General features: G+C 37.8%; 1 protein-coding gene across 2 annotated transcripts in view; it reads left to right on the top strand.

Annotated features, from left to right (window-relative positions):
* Positions 1-17,937, top strand: part of ITPR2 (inositol 1,4,5-trisphosphate receptor type 2) — a 483,190-nt gene that overhangs the window by 116,544 nt on the left and 348,709 nt on the right. For both annotated transcript variants that reach the window (XM_032855216.1, XM_032855215.1), the window contains exons 10-11: positions 4,061-4,105; positions 14,898-15,049. In XM_032855216.1, coding sequence (XP_032711107.1) covers positions 4,061-4,105; positions 14,898-15,049 — 197 coding nt within the window. The remainder of the gene's footprint in view (positions 1-4,060; positions 4,106-14,897; positions 15,050-17,937) is intronic.

Below are 17,937 nucleotides of genomic sequence, written 5' to 3' on the forward strand. Positions count from 1 at the left end.
TAAGCTTTGGTCATAGACTTTTCTCATTGAACAGATGAGGACTCTGAGTTCCAAGGTTATGTGGTCTTTCCTGAAGCTCATGGGTATCTTCTCCCAGGGCAGAGCCTGGAGTCCAGTTCCCAGACTTCTCTTAGGGATTGAATTTAGGGATTGAAATGAGTGACCCAAGAGGGTGAAATATATGAAGACAGAATTTCAGAAAGTAATGTCTTTGGGATGGAACATAACTTACATTTCAGAGGGCATACATGATTTTGTGTTTGACCAAGGTATGTTAATTCCTGTTCCTTTACACATTTTAGGTAGGACACATCATGGTTTCCAGCACGAGTTCCCTTCACAGTGTCTGTGGCCAACTACTCGAATGCTTATTGAATGAATGCTTTGACCATGAGATATATCTGTGGCTAAACATGCTGCATATGTTTTGGAAATAATTTAGCTATAATTTTAGTATGGCTATTTTTTTTTTTTAATTTGAAAAAAAATCTGAATTCTTCAAATTGAAAACAAATTTAAAAATGCAAACCAGTAATGCTTGACTAAAATAGCTAGATAAACCCCTCCTGGGCACTGTGCTTGCGCTGTCATGTCTACTAAAGAAAAGTGTGTTTTCTTGTTTTTGATTCATCAGTACATGAGAAGCCAGTTAATTCCCCATCTTTTTGGCTTTCTACCTTTCACTCTTGGATTCCAAAAGCAAGAATAAGCTGGTTTTGGAATTAATTCTTTTATTTGTAATTCAAGGGAACTTAAGGAGCCTGAGATACATATCTCCAAAGAAAAAGTCCTGCCTCAGATCTACCTAGTTTCTGGCCTAGCACTAAGGGGCAACTTGTAACTGGATTCCCCTTTTCTTGCCCCCTCCCCTGCCTTCCTTTGTTAGTCAGTTTTAAAAAACTGAGACTCCTGTCATGTGACAACCAGCCCAGAGTTGGGCTGGGTTCTCTGCTTTCTTTCCACTCCTCTCCCTTGTACCTCCTCCCTCTCCCCCAATTTCTGATTTGTTTAACCACAATTTAGTTTTATCTGACTTTCAAATTGGTGTAAATGGAGTCATATAGTGTCTGGCTTTTCCACTTATAATATTTAAAAAAATTAGTATATAACTGACATATAACCTTTCATTAGTTTAGATGTACAACATAATGATTTGGTATGTGTATATATTGTGAAATGATTAACTGCAGTTAAGTCTGGATAACGGCCACCACCACACATCATTATTGCATGAGAACTTTTAAGATCTACTCTCTTGGCAGCGTTCAAACATGCAGTACAGTATTGTTAACTATAATCACCATGTTGGGCATTGATTGTATCCTCAGGACATATTTTCTTCTAACTTGAGTCGGTACCTTTTGACACCTTTACTATTGCACTCATGCCCCATCTCCCACCTCTGGGAACTCAGCACTCTGTTCTCTGTATCTCTGAGCTCAGTTTGTTTTAGATTCCACAAATAAGTGAGATCTTACGGTAGTTGTCTTTCTTTTACTTATTTCAGTTAGCACAGGGTTGTTAATGTCCATCCATATTGTGGCAAATGACAGCATTTCATTCTTTTTTATCGCTGAACAGTATTCCATTGTCTGTGTCTTTGAGACTCAGCCTTTTTGCTGTATCAGTAGCTCATCGTGTTTATTACTGAGTAGTCCTCCATTGTTTGAAAAATGCCACATTTTATTTATCCTTTCTCCTGTTACATGGTAAGCATTTTTGTCTAAATCTAATTTCTGGCTCTATTTTATGTCCCTATCATTGTTTTCCCTTTTGTCTCCTCTGCTCATTGTCCTCAAATGAATGTGTCAGTCCGTTTTAGTGGATTTTCCTGGGGTATGGTAACCTCTGCATACACAGTTCTTCAGCTGAGCAAAGCTTTATTTTCTATTATCTTTGATCATTGCTTGTATCCCACTAATTTTCTCTTCCTTTTCAGTACACCTGTTGTCTGTCAATTGATAGGCCCTTTTCTGGTCCTCCCAGGACTACTTGCTTTTTCCTAATTTTTATTTCTTCATACGTTTCCTCTATATTGAGGGATGGCTTTTCCTTTTTTTTTTTTTTTTTTAATGCTCTGCATCACTCATTACCTGCAGCATCAACTGTGCTTTTATTGCTGCCAAAATGGAGTTTAATTTTGTATTTGCGTTTTCATTTTTAGTGAAATCCTTCTTTTTATAATTCTTTATATTTGTATATTATTATTTATGTCATTTGTATTATGTTTTCAGCTGTTCATTTTATTCTGTTGTCCTTACCTAGAGGAAATGTTTACTTACACTTTCTTGAATATGCCAAGCCATTTCCTGAAAGTTGATTTTGCATCCTACCGTAGAAGATATTCAGAAAGATGCTGAGAAAATAATTTCCCCTTATAACATGGTTTTTAATCGGTCCCATGTTGTTTTTCTTTTCCTTCCTTCCTTACTATCCCCAGACAAGGGGGCTCTGTGCAGAACCAGGTGGGTTGAGTGGATGGTCATTTTGTTCTATTTTTTTTAAATTCTTGATCCTTTTTCTCAGTCTTTAGCCGGAGGGCTACACTGCCGTTGTAGGTCTTAGGTCCAGCACATGGCGACTCTGCCTACTTGGGTTCTACGGCCCTTGCCTCTCTCTCCTACCCCTTTGCTATTTCTACAATGTCAGGCAGTGTAATCCCCCCATACAAAGCCACTGTTCTTGCTCTTTCTTTCTTCAGGAAGTGCTTCTTCGAAAGCCCTCTGCTATCATCTGCCCCCTTGACTCCCCGCCTATTTGTTTTCTGAGCTTTGTCACATTTCTGTGGTCATGAGAGGACAGAGGTAGCAGGGACAGTGAATGGGAGTCCTGGGGAGACAGGTTTCTGCTTAGTCTAACAAGGGCTCCTCAGCGGTACACACTTCTGTGTGGGGTTTTGGTCTCTGAGTCAATGGACAAACAGTGGCAGCCACAGCAAGTATCCTAACTGTGTTCACAAGGCTGTTAGCTTGAAGTGAGGTAGAGTGAGCTGAGTCCTCAGAGAAAATCTTGGGGACGTGTCTGCTTCTGCCTCAGCACCAGCTGTTTTGTGAAGACCGACAATTCATTGTAGATTTGGGAGTAGGTTGTCTTTCAGTCTTAGTTTTGAATGAAATTCAGACTTTTTTTGTTTTGTTTTGTTTTGTTTTGCTCTGTTTTGCTTTTGATCCTTTTCAGCACCTTCGCTGATATTTAATAATAAGTTGTGAGAACATTCCTCGGAGCTACTAGCCAAGTGCCATTCTGAGAAAGACTCTTGACCTTATATTTTAAATGGTGACTTTAATGCCTGGGGTCACATGTTACAGACACCAACTGATTCATGTTCAAATAGTTAAAATCAAGTGAACAACTCATTATTTAGAGAAAAAAACACCTTATAAGGCTGTTGTTTTACAAATTATGAACTAGTTATTTCAGTACGACATAGACATTTTTTGGGACTGTGTCATCGGATGGGAGTCGGGAGGTATGCATTCTGGCCAGCTGGAAATGTGTGGGCCGACACTCGGCATATCCGGAACTCATCTATCTTTGTTGACCCCTAACACCCACACAACACTCATGCACTAACCTTCATATCCGAGATATATATATCTGGTATATAGCTCTTTTTTTGCTCAATATTCTCTTCTTATGTATATAGCATGTGGAACATGATACTGAATCATTGTTACTAAGACTTTCCTTTGGTCTAATTCTAAAAAAAATGAGTTATTGGTTAAAGGCAGATTTTGTGGTGGGCAAGATGATGAATTCTCTTGAAGGCTTTCTTGGAGGATGCGAGATTGTCAGCTCTTAACTTTTTCAAAGATGTCAACTATTCTAATGTAAACAAAAGCCATAGACATGACATTTTAGCTCATGTCTCCTGCCACTAGAGTTTGAAGGTGATATTTTAAATTGTAATATTTAGTAATGGGTTCTTTCTTAGTTTTTTTTTTTATATTGATTTTAGTTAAGGATATAATAGTGAAATGAATTAAAGATCATTGGTCTTGTTAATTTGCTTTTCATAAAGATTCAAAACTGTTTTTTTATTTTTTATTATTTTTTTTAGCTTAATCCTGATTATCGAGATGCTCAAAATGAAGGAAAAAATATGGTGAGTGAAATTGTTTTTTCCCCCCAAAATTCCAAATATATTGTTTATATTTTATATGAATAAATTGAGAAGTTAATAGAAAATTGAAGACGAGGGATTCTGAGAGATTCTCTGACTAGAGGCTATGGATCACAGATAAAAAGTAAAAGATGACATGGCTTACATTATAAAAAGATGTTCAGTAATGGGTATTTAGGGAGATTTGTAGCAACTTGGAGGCCATTTATGATAAAACACTGAAGGCAGTGGGCATCTGGGAGATATGGTGGGTCTAGGTTTAGTTTTCAGAAGTACATAGATGTTTAGGAAGGGGAAATTGAATTATGGCATGATATTAAAAGAGGACAATGGGACAGTCCTTTCTGATTGAAAATAACTTGAGTTCTATTTATGGGGAGAAATTGAGGCATCAAACAGCTGTATGACTGATTTTTCTGATATTCTAAAACATGCTACTCAGAAAATCTCAATCTTACTTTAAAGCCAACTTTCATTAAGATATTTATTATTATGCAGTCTGCTCTTTCATCATCATTTGTAAAGAAGATGACTGTATTATAACAACATGACTTAATTCAATAGAAAATTCTGAAGTGGAGGATATTTGATGTGTTACAGACAAAACCTGGTTGATGGGATGGATTTATGTACCTATCTCTATGTCTTTATATAGTTTAGCAATCTAGCTAGACATTTTAATGTTAAATAAACACAGTCTATAATTTAATTTTCTTAGGAGTTTAGCAGTCTCTTTCAGAATTGCTGAGGATTATTACTGCATCATTCAAAATTCTATCCTTTGACAAAGAGGGTTGTAATATTTAATTGAAATAATTTCTGCCTTTGCATTGGCTCTCAGCTTTATGTTTTATGAGGATATTGATATGGGGGAGGTGAATCAAATCAGAATTTCTGGACCTGAGTCATTCCTGTTTGACTTCTTTCTCCATCTGACTATCAGATTTACAATAGAAATAAAGCTGAAGTAACAAGTCATTGGCTTGATGAAAACTTTAATTTGTGTTAAAATGTCCCTAAACACAGAAGTAGGCTTCTTAGATCGGTTGGATCACTCATTTCTAATTCAGTTTTATGCCCTGTGTGGACTCTTCTCTCCTCGGTTTTCAAATAGCAAGCCCAGGATTGTTGGGTTCTCATTTTCCTGTGATTTAGAAAAATGCCATCCATAATCACATTGAAAAGCTGAGTCTTTGGTTCTTGCTATAAGCTGGGCAATAGTCTCTAACCAAAGACCACCAGAAACACACCTGTTCTTGAACGAGTGGAGTTAATGACACATTGCACTTACATCCCCTTGGAACTGTGGGGCCTCTCAGATGGTGATAGAAAGAACCTGTGGATTTGGGGTTATACAAGATGACTTTGGGAGGATTTAAGGAAGGGGGCTTACTGTAGATAGGAATGCTGTCAGGAAGAGACATTTTCTCTATAGGAAGGGCAGGTGAGAGCCAGGCTAAGGTTGTAAGTGCTATAGGACGCAGCACCCATTACGGGAGAGGGATCTTAAATAGTGTCTATGGCTTGGACAACATTCCCATTTTGTTAGTGTTCAGACACAATTGTGGAGTGGCCATGTCTGATGTTGACATTCTGTGAAATCGGTCATGTTCACAGGAGGACACTGTGGCCTATCCACAAATGTTGGGGTGCTCCTGACCACATTGAGCCTGCCTGATCATACTGGGCCAAACTTCAGATGTCAGGGTTGCTTTTCTCTTGCTCAAGGGTCTTTGTTTATGATATTCTATGTGAGTTCAGCGTCGTATGGAACCAGGGGAGTTCTACTTCTCACACCATCATTGACTTGTGTCGCTTTGGACATGTCAGATAGCCCTCCCTAGACTCCTTCTCCTACCCATATGTTGGGATGAGGAGGTTTGCTGTGTGTGTCACCTATATGCATGAGGTTAACATTCCGTCAGATAAAAGGAAACTCTTTGGATCCAAGATGTTAGTAGGTTAAAAATGTATGTTGTTTCTATTGAAAGGGCATCACCCCAAAGCTTCAAATCCTGCAGTTGAATTCCATCTCTTTGCTTATCTCCTTTCAGCTACATACTGTTTGGTGAGGCTACTGATGATGGTTCTGGGCAGAGCTGAGTGGGAGAGAAAGAGTAGGGAGGTTTAGGAAGCAGTACAGGGAATCTAAGTCATGAATCCATGAGGTTTGCTGTTTGCGTCGATAAAGCTTTTAGTTAGACTTTGTAGATGTGTTTCCTTTATGTTTTGAAGTACAAGTTCTTCCTTCACCTGTAAAGGTGACAAAGAGCACTTTTCTGTGAGAGAGTTGTTACTAGCAACACTTTAATTGCATATAACACAGGTGGGTCTGCTTTGCCCTAGAAGTTTATGGCTGGATCTCATCTGCCATCCAAGAGAGGACCAACTGGAGACATATGATTTCATTTTTTTTTTCTATCCTTAATCCCTAGCTTGAAAGTAAATAAAACTAAAAATATGGAACAGTAAAGCTAACAATATGGCTTCTCATTTTATAGACCATTTGCCACCTAGCAGTAATTATGTTTCTGTCTAAAAAAAGAAAACGAAGGAGCAGTTAGAGCTTAGCCTGTGAAAAATGAAATCAATTTCCCCAACCAGAATGCTATCTCACCTCAGATCTGGGTTCCAGTAACAACCGAGTTCACTGTGACCATGCTAATTATTTTTCTTTCCAAATTTTCCCTCATGTTCTCTATTTAATATCCAGTTAATATTTTTCCTGTAATTTAGAAACCTTTATCAAAATGTTGCCTTCCATTTTTGAAGTCTCAAAGGTTAATGCATGGTGCTGCTGAAATGAGGCGGTGTGTGTCGGAGCTCCCATTAAGACCCAAATTGCTGTATTTATTCTACAAAGGAGCCTATTATTTCCAATCTTACAAATGTACAGCATCCACAGGGACCCTGTAAACATTGGAACTGTGTCAAGCCCAGCTGGGAACCTGACAGTCATTAGTTTCTTCTCCTTGAAAGGCTGCATCTTTTCAAATGGCTCTTTGAAGGGGATTTTTTTTTTTTTTTTTTGGACTAACACCACCCATTTGCACATTACCATATTGATGTGGAATGTGATCTGATTTTTCAAGGGAGTGTCTTTGTCTATGCTGGGGATTCTCAACCTTAGCCATATTGATAGATTGGCCTGGAGAATTCTTTGTTGTGGGGGTTTGTCCTTTGTACTGTCGGGTATCTGGCAGACCTATAGACTCTGCTCACTAGATGTCACTTATGGCCTTCCTGCCCCCCACTGGGGCAACTAAACATGCGTCTGGAAATTGCGAAAGCCTCCCCTCCTCCCCCCCGCCCCAAGGTCTGGGCTCTCTCCTCATTGATGATCACCAGTCTTTATGCATAGACATACATAAATAGCAGTATTTTAGGAACCATGATACTTGGCTGACATGCATAGGAAAATTCTATTTTATAGGCTTTTTTGGGGGAGACCAGATTATCAACAAAGACCCCCAAATTTCCTTAAGTTTATACTCTATACTCATGACTGGTAAGGTGATAAGGAAAAGAACGGAAAAAGGGTCATTAAGAATGAGTTTAAGAGTAACAGTGTCTTGAGGAACCTGGCAAGGGAAGATGTGTCTGCACCTTTAAATGGCAGGGTTATGTCTGTTGCATAAAGTCAGCAGTGAGAGCCCTGGAGGGTCTGACCAAAAACACAGATGCCTGCACATCATTATACTGCCTTGGCTGTGACCGCACGCAGTCTGCAGCAGCCCTGAAAATGCATACGTTCATTCTTACAGAATGTCTCTGGCTCCTAACAACAGAATTGCAACGTGATGTCTCTGCTAAAAATTCGATGACTCACAAATGAGTCAACAGAGAAGGTGTTACAGGAGGCTAAGGGCTATGCCTCTACTGGCAGGACCCAGGCCAGGCAGGAGAAGGCAGGAGAGCCATTCGTATAACCCGAGAGGCTGTGTGCCTTTCCTTCCACGTGAAAATGCGAGTTTTATAAGAGCCCAGCAGACTAGGTTAACATTCTGAGGCTCTGCATTCCCGAAATTGAGGGTTTTGGATGGCTAGCTGATAGGAAATCTAACACCTGTTTAAGCTCTATTGTACTTTAAATGTATTTTCATGATGCAAGAAGGGAGGGCACTTCGCTTCGGTAATTCTGTGTGGGGAACTGGTGTTTTTGTGTCTTGTTTCTTATTTAAAAAATGTATGGGTTTACAAACAGAAGCCACAGGCATACCATTTTGAACAGAACTGCCTTTCTATTATAGAAATATAATGTTGATTTTTCTTATAGATTGAAGTTTGAGCCATACATTTAAAAATTGTATATTTATAACTCTTCATTCACGTTTTATTGTTTACAAATTTTGAAGGGCTGTCTTGAAATTTACTGTGGAACTATTTCCAAAGGAGAGTTTGTGAAGCAAAATATCAGAGTGTGAGATTAAAAGCAAAATGTATAGCACTGCTTTAAAAAACTGCAAAAGATCTTAGAAATTCTTTTCGCACGTAAATAATTGTTATGCTATTTGTAAACGGAATTTATCTCTTCATTAAATCTTCTTTCTCCCCATACCCTGGAACCTGAGCAAATTATTTAGGGGTGTAGTGGTACATTCCACTTACCCTATGTAATTAAAATTAAACCACAGGTCCTCAATAGTATGAGTAATTCAGAGTAACCTCTTTTAATTAGCCATAATAAGTGAGGTTTTCCTATGTTTGGAAAAAAAATGTTGTTGTTCATTGTAAGTGTCAAAATAGAAAGGTTCCTTACTACTCTTGTTGGGAAACTGCGTATTACCAAAGGATGGGGTAGGAAGACAATCTAGGAACCTGGATCTGCTTTCTTTTTGTAAGTCTAGAAAATTTATTTTCCGAACATTTCAAAAGGAGGGTATATACAATAGGATTGACTTGTACTAAATGAACTCACAGGTGACTGATATATAAACCAAAATGCCAACTTTCAGCTCTAAGTAAATCTAAATCGTTGGGTCAGTTCATGCATTTTCCTTGATAGAAAATCTATAGCAAAAACTAAGTTATAATTAGAAGATTGGTGTGCAAGAGGCTCAGGTAATTAGATGACACATATTCTTTTTAAGGATATGGCATTCCTCTGAAAAGACCAGAATATTAATTTTTTGCATCTGCACTTGCAATGATGAAAGAAGCTGTCAAATCTTATTCACTGAATCTCTGTTTATTTAGGTTACATGTTCATCTTCTGTTAATAAAGCTTTTCTTCATACATGGTTCAATATAATTGATTAAATTATAGTTTCCTTAATTAAAGTCATATTTTATTTGTGTGTTTCTTATAATCTACTGAAGCTACTTGTTTTCAAATTCCTTCGCCTACCTATTCAAAAAATCCTTTGGGTTATTTCTACAACTGACTGATCTTGTCCATTATTTCTGTGTTCCTACGTTGTGAGTCAGTCTCCTCTCACATGTATTAATTAACGTTCATTATGTTGGTGGTTCTTTCTTTTGGCTGCAGTAGCATTGTAGAGTCTAAAAACCAGTTCTTTAAGGATATTTCTTTGTGACTATAATTCTCCTGGTCTGTTTCTCCTCAAGTTTTCATCTTATGAGGATTATAACTGAAGCAAACTTCCTCTTCTTTCTTTCAGAATTATTACTTCCTCTTCTTAAACCTTCCTCTTCTTCCTCTCTTGGTTTTCTTCTTCATCATAGTCATCATTTTCAATATCAAATGTCACCACCATTTTTACCACTGAGAAGGAATTCCTAGTTGCAAATGGTGTTCTCCTGGGCCTCGTATAAAAGGATTCTTTAGAGCTTCTTGAGACTTTCTTGCCTTCAGCTATTTGCAGTCAGACAGAAGTGTGGTTCTTGTGTCACCATTATGATCCAGGCAAAATGCTTCTTTGCCATCCATAGTTTAGTATAACCCCTGAATTTTCATGTCGAGCTACATGGCAGACATCCATGAAACAGTGACTCTCAGAGTTCGTTTGTTCATTTGTTCCTTCCTTCCTTCCTTCCATTTCTTTCTTTCCTTCCTCCTCTCCTCTCTTCCCTCCTTCCTTTCCTTGTTCCTTTCCCCTCCCTGTCCTTTCTCCTTCCTTCCTCCCTCCTTCCCTCCCTCCCTCCCTTTCTACCTCCTTTTCTTTCTTCCATAACTTTATTGAGTTATAATTCACATCCTATAAAATTCTATTTATAAAAATATATAACTGTGGTTTTTAATACATTCACAGAGTTCCAAAATTATAGCCACTATCAAATTCTACAACATTTTTCTCTCCTGCAGAATGCCTAAATCCATCAATAGTCACTCCCCATTCCTTCCCCCAGGCCCTGGCTGCCATGAATCTACTCTCTTTATAGATTTGCTGATTCTGGACATTTCTTATATGGGCTCATAGAATATATAGCCTTTTGTGTCTGACTTCTTTCACTTAGCATAATGTTTTCAAAGTTCATGCATGTTGTAGCTTGTATCTGTACTCCATTCCTTTATGAGCAGATAATATGCCATTGTGCATATATACCACATTTTGTTTATCCATTCATTATCTGATGAACATTTGGATTATATCCTCATCTTGGCTTTTAGAAATGCTGCTGTGAACATTGATGGACAAGTTTTGGTGTGGAAATGTATTTTCATTTTTCTATGATGAAAAACCTAGACTTTGAATTGTTGGTTGGATTTTTAACATTCTGCCAAACTTCTGAAATGGCCATGCCATTTTATGTTCCCCCAGCAATATATGGCTGTTACAACTTCTCTGTGTTCTCAATAACACTTCTTGTTGTCTGTCTCTTTGGTTATAGCTGTCCTAGTGCATTTTACTAATTAGTAATGATGTTGGCCATCTTTGCACGTGTGTGTTGGCCATTTGAATATCTTCTATGGATAAATATCTATTCAAATCTTTTGCTCAATTTTTAATTGGGTTGGCTTTATTATTGAGTTGTAAGTGTTCTTTATATATTCTGGATATAGTCCCCTTTTCAGGCATATGACTTACAAATATTTTCTCTCATCCTGGTTTTTTTTCTTTTTTAATGGACACTATTTTTAAGGGCAATTTTAGGGTCATAGCAAAATTCAGTGGAAAGTACACATTTCTGTATATCCCTGCCACCACACAAGCACAGCCTCCCTCATATCAACATTTGGCACCAGAATGGCACATTTGCTACACTGATTAACCTACTTAACATATTATTACCATCCAAAATCTGTAGTTTACATTAAGGTTCACTCTTGGCTTTGTACGTTCTCTGAATTTTGATACAAGTAGCCATCAGTTGACATGCATCCATTATTATAATATCATGCAGAATAGTCTCACTGCTCTAAAAATCTTATGTGCGCTGTCTTTTCATTCCTTTCTCCCCTCCCCTCACCACCCCCTGGCAACCATTGATCTTTTTACTGTCTTCATAGTTTTGTTGTTTTTTAGAATGTCATACGATTGGAATCATGTAGTAGATAGCCTTTTCAGACTGGCTTCTTCCACTTGGCAATATATATTTTAATGTTCTGACATGTCTTTGAGGTTTGAGAGCTCATTTCTTTTTAGCACTGAGTAATAGTCCATTGTCTGGATGTCCCACAGTTTGTTTATCCATTTGCCTACTGCAGGACATCTTGGTCCCTTACATGTTTTGGCAATGACAAGTAGAGCTGCTCTAGACATCTATTTGCAAGTTTTTGTGTGCGTATTTTGTTTAATACTAAGGAGCATGATTGCTGGGTCATATATTATAGGGTATACTTCTTTCTATGGGAAGCTACAAAACAGTCTTCCAATGTAGCTGTACCATTTTGCATTCCCCCAGTAATCAGTTTGAGTTTCTGTTGCTCTACATCCTTGTCAGTATTTGCAGTCCTCAGAGTTTTGGATTCATTCATTCTAATAGGGGTGTGTGTGTGGTTAGCTCATTGTTGTGAGTGGCATCTCATTATGTAATTTACAACTCCCTAATGACATATGATGCTGATCATCTTTCCACATGTTTATTTGCCATCTGTATGGCTTTTTCAGTGAGGTGTCTGTTCAGGTCTTCCACCCAGTTTTAAATTGGGAAATGTGTTTTATTAATGCTAAAGTTTGAGTGTTCTTTGTATATTTTGGTTAAGAGTCCTTTATTAGATACATATTTTTGCAAATATTTTCTACTAGTTTGTGGCTTGTCTTTTCATTCTCTTGACGGTGTCTTTCACAGAGCAGAAGAAACTGCTTTTCATGAAAACCAATTTATTAGCTGTTTGTCTCAGGGGTGGTGCCCTCAGTGTTGTACTGCTCTTGTATACTCCTGTTTTTCTTCTAGAATATCACATTCCTTTCCCTTTCCTTTGCCTTGTTTCTACCTTTCCATTCCGACTATTTCTCTTTCCTTGAGTCTTCCTCCTAATCCATTCTGAGCGTTGAAATGCAGGAAATAAATGGAACTGTACAAAGGCTCTTCAAATTTCAGGAGGGAATAACAAAAATTAAACCTAAATGTTTTCAAGGCCCAGAAGAATATATTCCAAATGATAGAATTTCACTTGAGTAGTTACTGTCAGAAATTTATTTGGGAAGAACTCTTAGCTCACAGATGATCTTTCATGACCCTTCCCAATCTCAAGATTCAGAAGCCTAAGCTTTCTGTTACCTGGGTAGCCATCTCCCCCAACTCATTTGTCTGGCCAGGATACTCTTATTGGGCTATTTAAAGACATTTAGATTTTCTTTTCTCAGGATATGAGGGTGTTTCTGTCCCTCATAGATTGTGTCTTCAATTCAGATCTCCATTCCCTCAACTCAGATCACTGTGAAAATGTGTCTCATGACCCATGAGAATTTTTTCAGAAGACCTAAGAAAGGTTCTTACTTGTCAGTTCTTTCCTGCCCTTTGAGGAGTAGGTCAGTGAGTGTTTGAGGGCTCAGTCTAGGCCACTGGCTTTGGTTGGCTTTGGCTTGAGGGGTGGTTAGTTGAATTTGGGGTTGAGTATTCACTACCACAACCTACTGCTCCCTTCTTCTTCTTTCCTCCTCCTCCTTCCGTTTTCTCTCCTATTTCCCTCTCTTCCGCTTTCCTCATTCTTCATCAAATGTAGGTAATGGCACTCATCTCTTGGTTTGAAGGAAATGATAATATTCATCTTACTTTCTTTCAAATTTTTGTTGTAAGATTAATGAGAACAGCAATGGCTTTGGTATTATGAGAAGCTCTGTGTAAATTGGAAAATACGGTTTTCTTACCATTTTTGCATTTTCCCCTATATCTCTGTATTCCCTTATAATGTACAGTAAGTTAGTTAAGTGTGTTTTTTCTTCTGATCAATAAGTATAGTTAGTTATACTTACTGATTAGAAACAACTTTTATGGCTAATGGGGAGAGTTTGCCAGACTCCTGCTTTCATTTAACTCTGAATTTTGGTCTCTTTAGAAGACATGTAAGTCAGAGATGTCAGGAGCTACCAGGTACTTCTGGGCTATGTGAGATTTAGCAGCTAACAGTCTTGCTCCTGCTTCAGGACGCTGGGGGTTTCTCTGCCCATTCACAGTTCAGTGGTGCTACCAATTTGCACACCATTTGCAGAAGACATAAGAATGAAACTGCATAGGAAATGACATTCACAATCTTGGGATGAAACTTCAAGTGAATATTTTGGAACGGCTGGGTCTGATATCTCATTGTCATAGTGGCCATTAAACACCTGCTTGTCATTGGGCATAGACTGCTTTCATCTGCCTTTCAAACCCCCCTTCTCTTCCCCACTTTCATTCAGCCTCTTGTGATGGTAGAGTGACATTCTCTTTCTCTCTCTCTACTTCTCTCATTTTAAAATTTCATTTCTTTCAATAAATATGTGTAAGTAATTATATTTATGTATGTAATTACCAATCTTATATTACATTTGCTGTATCAGCTTTTGGTTTCTCGTGCATCATGTTCTTCCACAGGGATTGAGACTTGCTTCAAATAAATATATATAATTACTAATCTCATGTGGTTGCCAGCTTAAAATGGAGTATTTTGAAAATATTGACTGAGTTTTGCATCATCATGTGGACTTCTGCTGGTGAAGATCCTATTTTATTTCACTGTATATGCCATTATAATATGTTTTTGGATTTCATGGAACAAGCCAATGAACTGAATAGGAATATCGCTCTTGATTCCTCTTCTCTCCCAGTTGTGTTCTGGGAGTTGGTCAGGAACTCTGAGATACTGCCATGTTGACTCTTGAATTTATGAAATCTAGATGATTCCACACACTATTTCTTCACTCTGTTTGTTTTAAATGTAGAATGGTCAAAACTACTAGGGAGACAAACCATAAGTGACTCTTAATCTCACAAAACAAACTGAGGGTTGCTGGGGGGAGGGGGGTTGGTAGAAGGGGGGTGGGGTTATGGACATTGGGGAGGGTATGTGCTATGGTGAGTGCTGTGAAGTGTGTAAACCTGGCGATTCACAGACCTGTACCCCTGGGGAAAAAAATATATGTTTATAAAAAATAAAATTAAAAATAGGTTTAAGACATGGTAAGGGAATTCACAACTATTATGACTGTTAGTGCTTTGATATTTGCCCAGATCAAGCCATCTCTCCAGGAGTGTGTGACTTATCACTATTGATAATAACTACCTCAAGGGCTGTCAGGCCTGACCTGCTCTCTCTGGATGATATGAAACAGACATCTCTATGATCCAATGAAGAAATAATGGGCAGATTTAAATCTTATCTCCTGATTAATTGGAGAATATAGTAAGGAACCTGTTAAAAGTAAATAACTTTGTACCTCCGCAACAGAGAGATGGAGATCTTCCAACTTCAAAGAAGAAACGCCAGGCCGGGGAGAAGATCATGTATACTTTAGTATCAGTCCCACATGGAAATGACATTGCATCCCTGTTTGAGCTGGATGCCACAACTCTTCAGAGAGCTGACTGCCTGGTTCCAAGGTAAAAAAAAAAAAAATATATATATATATATATATATATATATATATATATATATATAGTTTAGCTGTATATACAATAAAAACTATACAATAAATAGTAAGATTTCTTTGAGTAATTTCTTTGAGTAATTGTCATGATAGGTAAGGAATTAACATCTAATGTTGATAGAATTTTTGTGATATCTAGGGAGCAAGCATAAGAAAAGAACAGTGTGTAAAAATCATGTGAGATTCTTTTGTGAGAAGATTCACATAGTTTGTTTTATTCTCATAAATAATTAAAACGTGCAGGACCAAAGAATTCTGAAAAATTCATAAGAATTATTTATTCTTATTACTTGTATGGCCTTTGCTTACTAACATGAAAAATGATCAAGGAGCATTTCTATTAGTATTTACTTTTTTTTCCTATCAGTACTTATATCATTTATTTCTATTATGTCAAATTCAAGGTTTCTTTCATTCATTCATTCATGCATTCATCCATTTGTTCATTTATTTAGTCATTTAGCCAGTAAATCTTTATTGAACTTAACAGACATTGCCCTTGACATTAGGAAGAGAACTGAACAAACTTAAATTCATATAAGGAAGAGAGGCAATAGATAAACCATAAAATAGGAGGTCAGGTAATACAAATGCTTTGAAAAAAAAAATTGCAGAGAGAGTTGTATTAGGTAGTATGACTGTTCAGAAATGGCTTCTCTGATTTAGGACATTTGAGAAAAGACCTGAATGTTTTGAGAGATCAGGTCCTCCCCATCGGGAGTGTCTCAAGCAGCAGGAGCATGAAATGGAAAAGTCTTGAAGTATCAGCTAGGAAACCAATTGGACCTAAGTGAGTGATGGGTGAGAAAGTGGAAGTGGTAATGAGGTCGCCAGAACTTAATGTGAGACAATGTCTTACATTCTTTTGCTTGGATTTGATTTTAATTAATCTCTTTTGCCTGCCACTGTCTCTCTTCCAACAGTTGCACTATGATATACTCTCTAAGTGTATGAGGGAGTCTTGCCCATATCATTAGATCTAGTGGGATGGTTCTAAACTGTCTTTGATAGAGCATTATTGTGCTTGGACTTGGGAGGATGGCAGTGGTTATACTGAAGGTACCCACATAAGATGCAGACACCATTGTGTAGGTTACTTCCAGGGAGGGTTGCTGCACTTAGCACTGTTGAGAAACACAGCTCCTTGAGCTTCCCAAGACGTTTCCTGGTTATTCTTGTTCATGAGAAATGCTCAATCTTAGCTTTACATCAACTATTGCTCATGCTTTCCTGTTCCACTGTTATAAGCCTGTAAAGATCCCATCTGAGGGTTTTCCCTGATCCACATTGCTGGCCTTCTCTTCTGAGTATTGGAATTTTAATCAATAACTTTAATCATTTTAGATTTAACTCAGCAGAAATGGAGTCCGTCTTGAACTCTAAACAAGAATGTTTGCATAAGAAAATGATAAAAGAATCTCCCTATAGAGCACACAGACCCATGACAAATGGTTAAGTAAAGTAAAGTTAGTGGCAAATGAGAGGTAAATTAGTGGTAAATTTCTGATTATTTGTGCAAGGATTGGTTTCTGCTACTTTAGATTTTTGGAAACTCAGTTTCTATTGTATCTACCTTTATGAATGAGCCAAAGCATGATGCTAAGTGAATTGCTCTTTCCTGGAGGCCCTTGTTTTATTTGGTTCTGTCTTATGGACCTTAATGCTTTTTGCCTCATGTTATATGATTTATTTATATCTTATCTTTCCTACTGAACTCTCAGCAACTTGGAGGCACAGAACTTACCACAATGCTTTTGTTTGAACAGATATTTTTACACATATTTGTTAAAGAAATGATGATAATAAATGATTCACTAAAATGATAATGTTGGAGTTGGATGAAGTTCTAGCTGTCTTTTCTCAGGTGTTTCCTCACAGTTCACGTATGGTTGATTCTTGTTTTTCCCAGTACATTGAATTAGCAAATACTGAGCCACTGTTCCTAGAAGAAATATGGGGTTAGGTTCCTGTGAGCCTCTGGTCACAATATTTTTCATCAGTCAGTACCACATAACCTTGTGTTATGTATATTTTTGTTTAAAGGCACTTTATTTAATACGTATTGTTGATTCATTAACATTGAACTTACAGCAATCAGCCGTATAACTTATGCCCAAATGAAGCTTATGTAACATGAGTATTTTCTTCAGAAGGTACATAACAGCCTTATCCTTAGGACTACTGGACAGCACTTCAGCCCTATGCTTGGGACTGTTTTAAGCAATAAGCTCATCAACAAAAAGCACAGAAATGTGGAGAAACATGGCACTAACTAGACCATGAAAAGGATGCTTGTTTATAGTTTAAGTAGAAATGAGAAGACAGAGTACTGTATTGTCCACCCTCACTGGGAATGTGCACACTGGGGACTCAAATTTTTTGCCACTCTGTCCATGTCCAAGAATGATTGCAAAAATGCCCAGACTATTGATCTGGGGGCTACAGATACATTTTCTTGAGTAGGAGAATTCATAAATACAGAATAGGCAAACAATGAAGATTGGCTGTATATACTTTTATATGCAGATGATTAAGCTACAGAAGGGACTAAGATCAGATAGCAGTGTTAGCTGAGGTGGCTACTTGGTCAGTGGTTCTCACATCAGCATTACCTGGAGAGGCTGCTAAAAGACTCATTTTCACCCTATGTTCAGAGTTTCTGATTCAGAGAACTGGGATGAACACTCAGAATTTGCATTTTTTTTAAAGATTTATTTATTTATTCCAGAGAGAGAGAGAGAGCACCTGAGAGATCAGGGGAGCAAAGGGGGGGCGGAGAGAGAGAGAAACCCAAGCAGACTCCATGCCAAAGCACTAACCCTGACACAGGGCTGGATCCTA

The sequence above is a fragment of the Lontra canadensis genome, unplaced genomic scaffold (assembly GCF_010015895.1).
Source record: "Lontra canadensis isolate GAN:19392208 unplaced genomic scaffold, GSC_riverotter_1.0 scaffold9, whole genome shotgun sequence".
In the NCBI taxonomy this organism is placed as follows: domain Eukaryota; kingdom Metazoa; phylum Chordata; class Mammalia; order Carnivora; family Mustelidae; genus Lontra; species Lontra canadensis.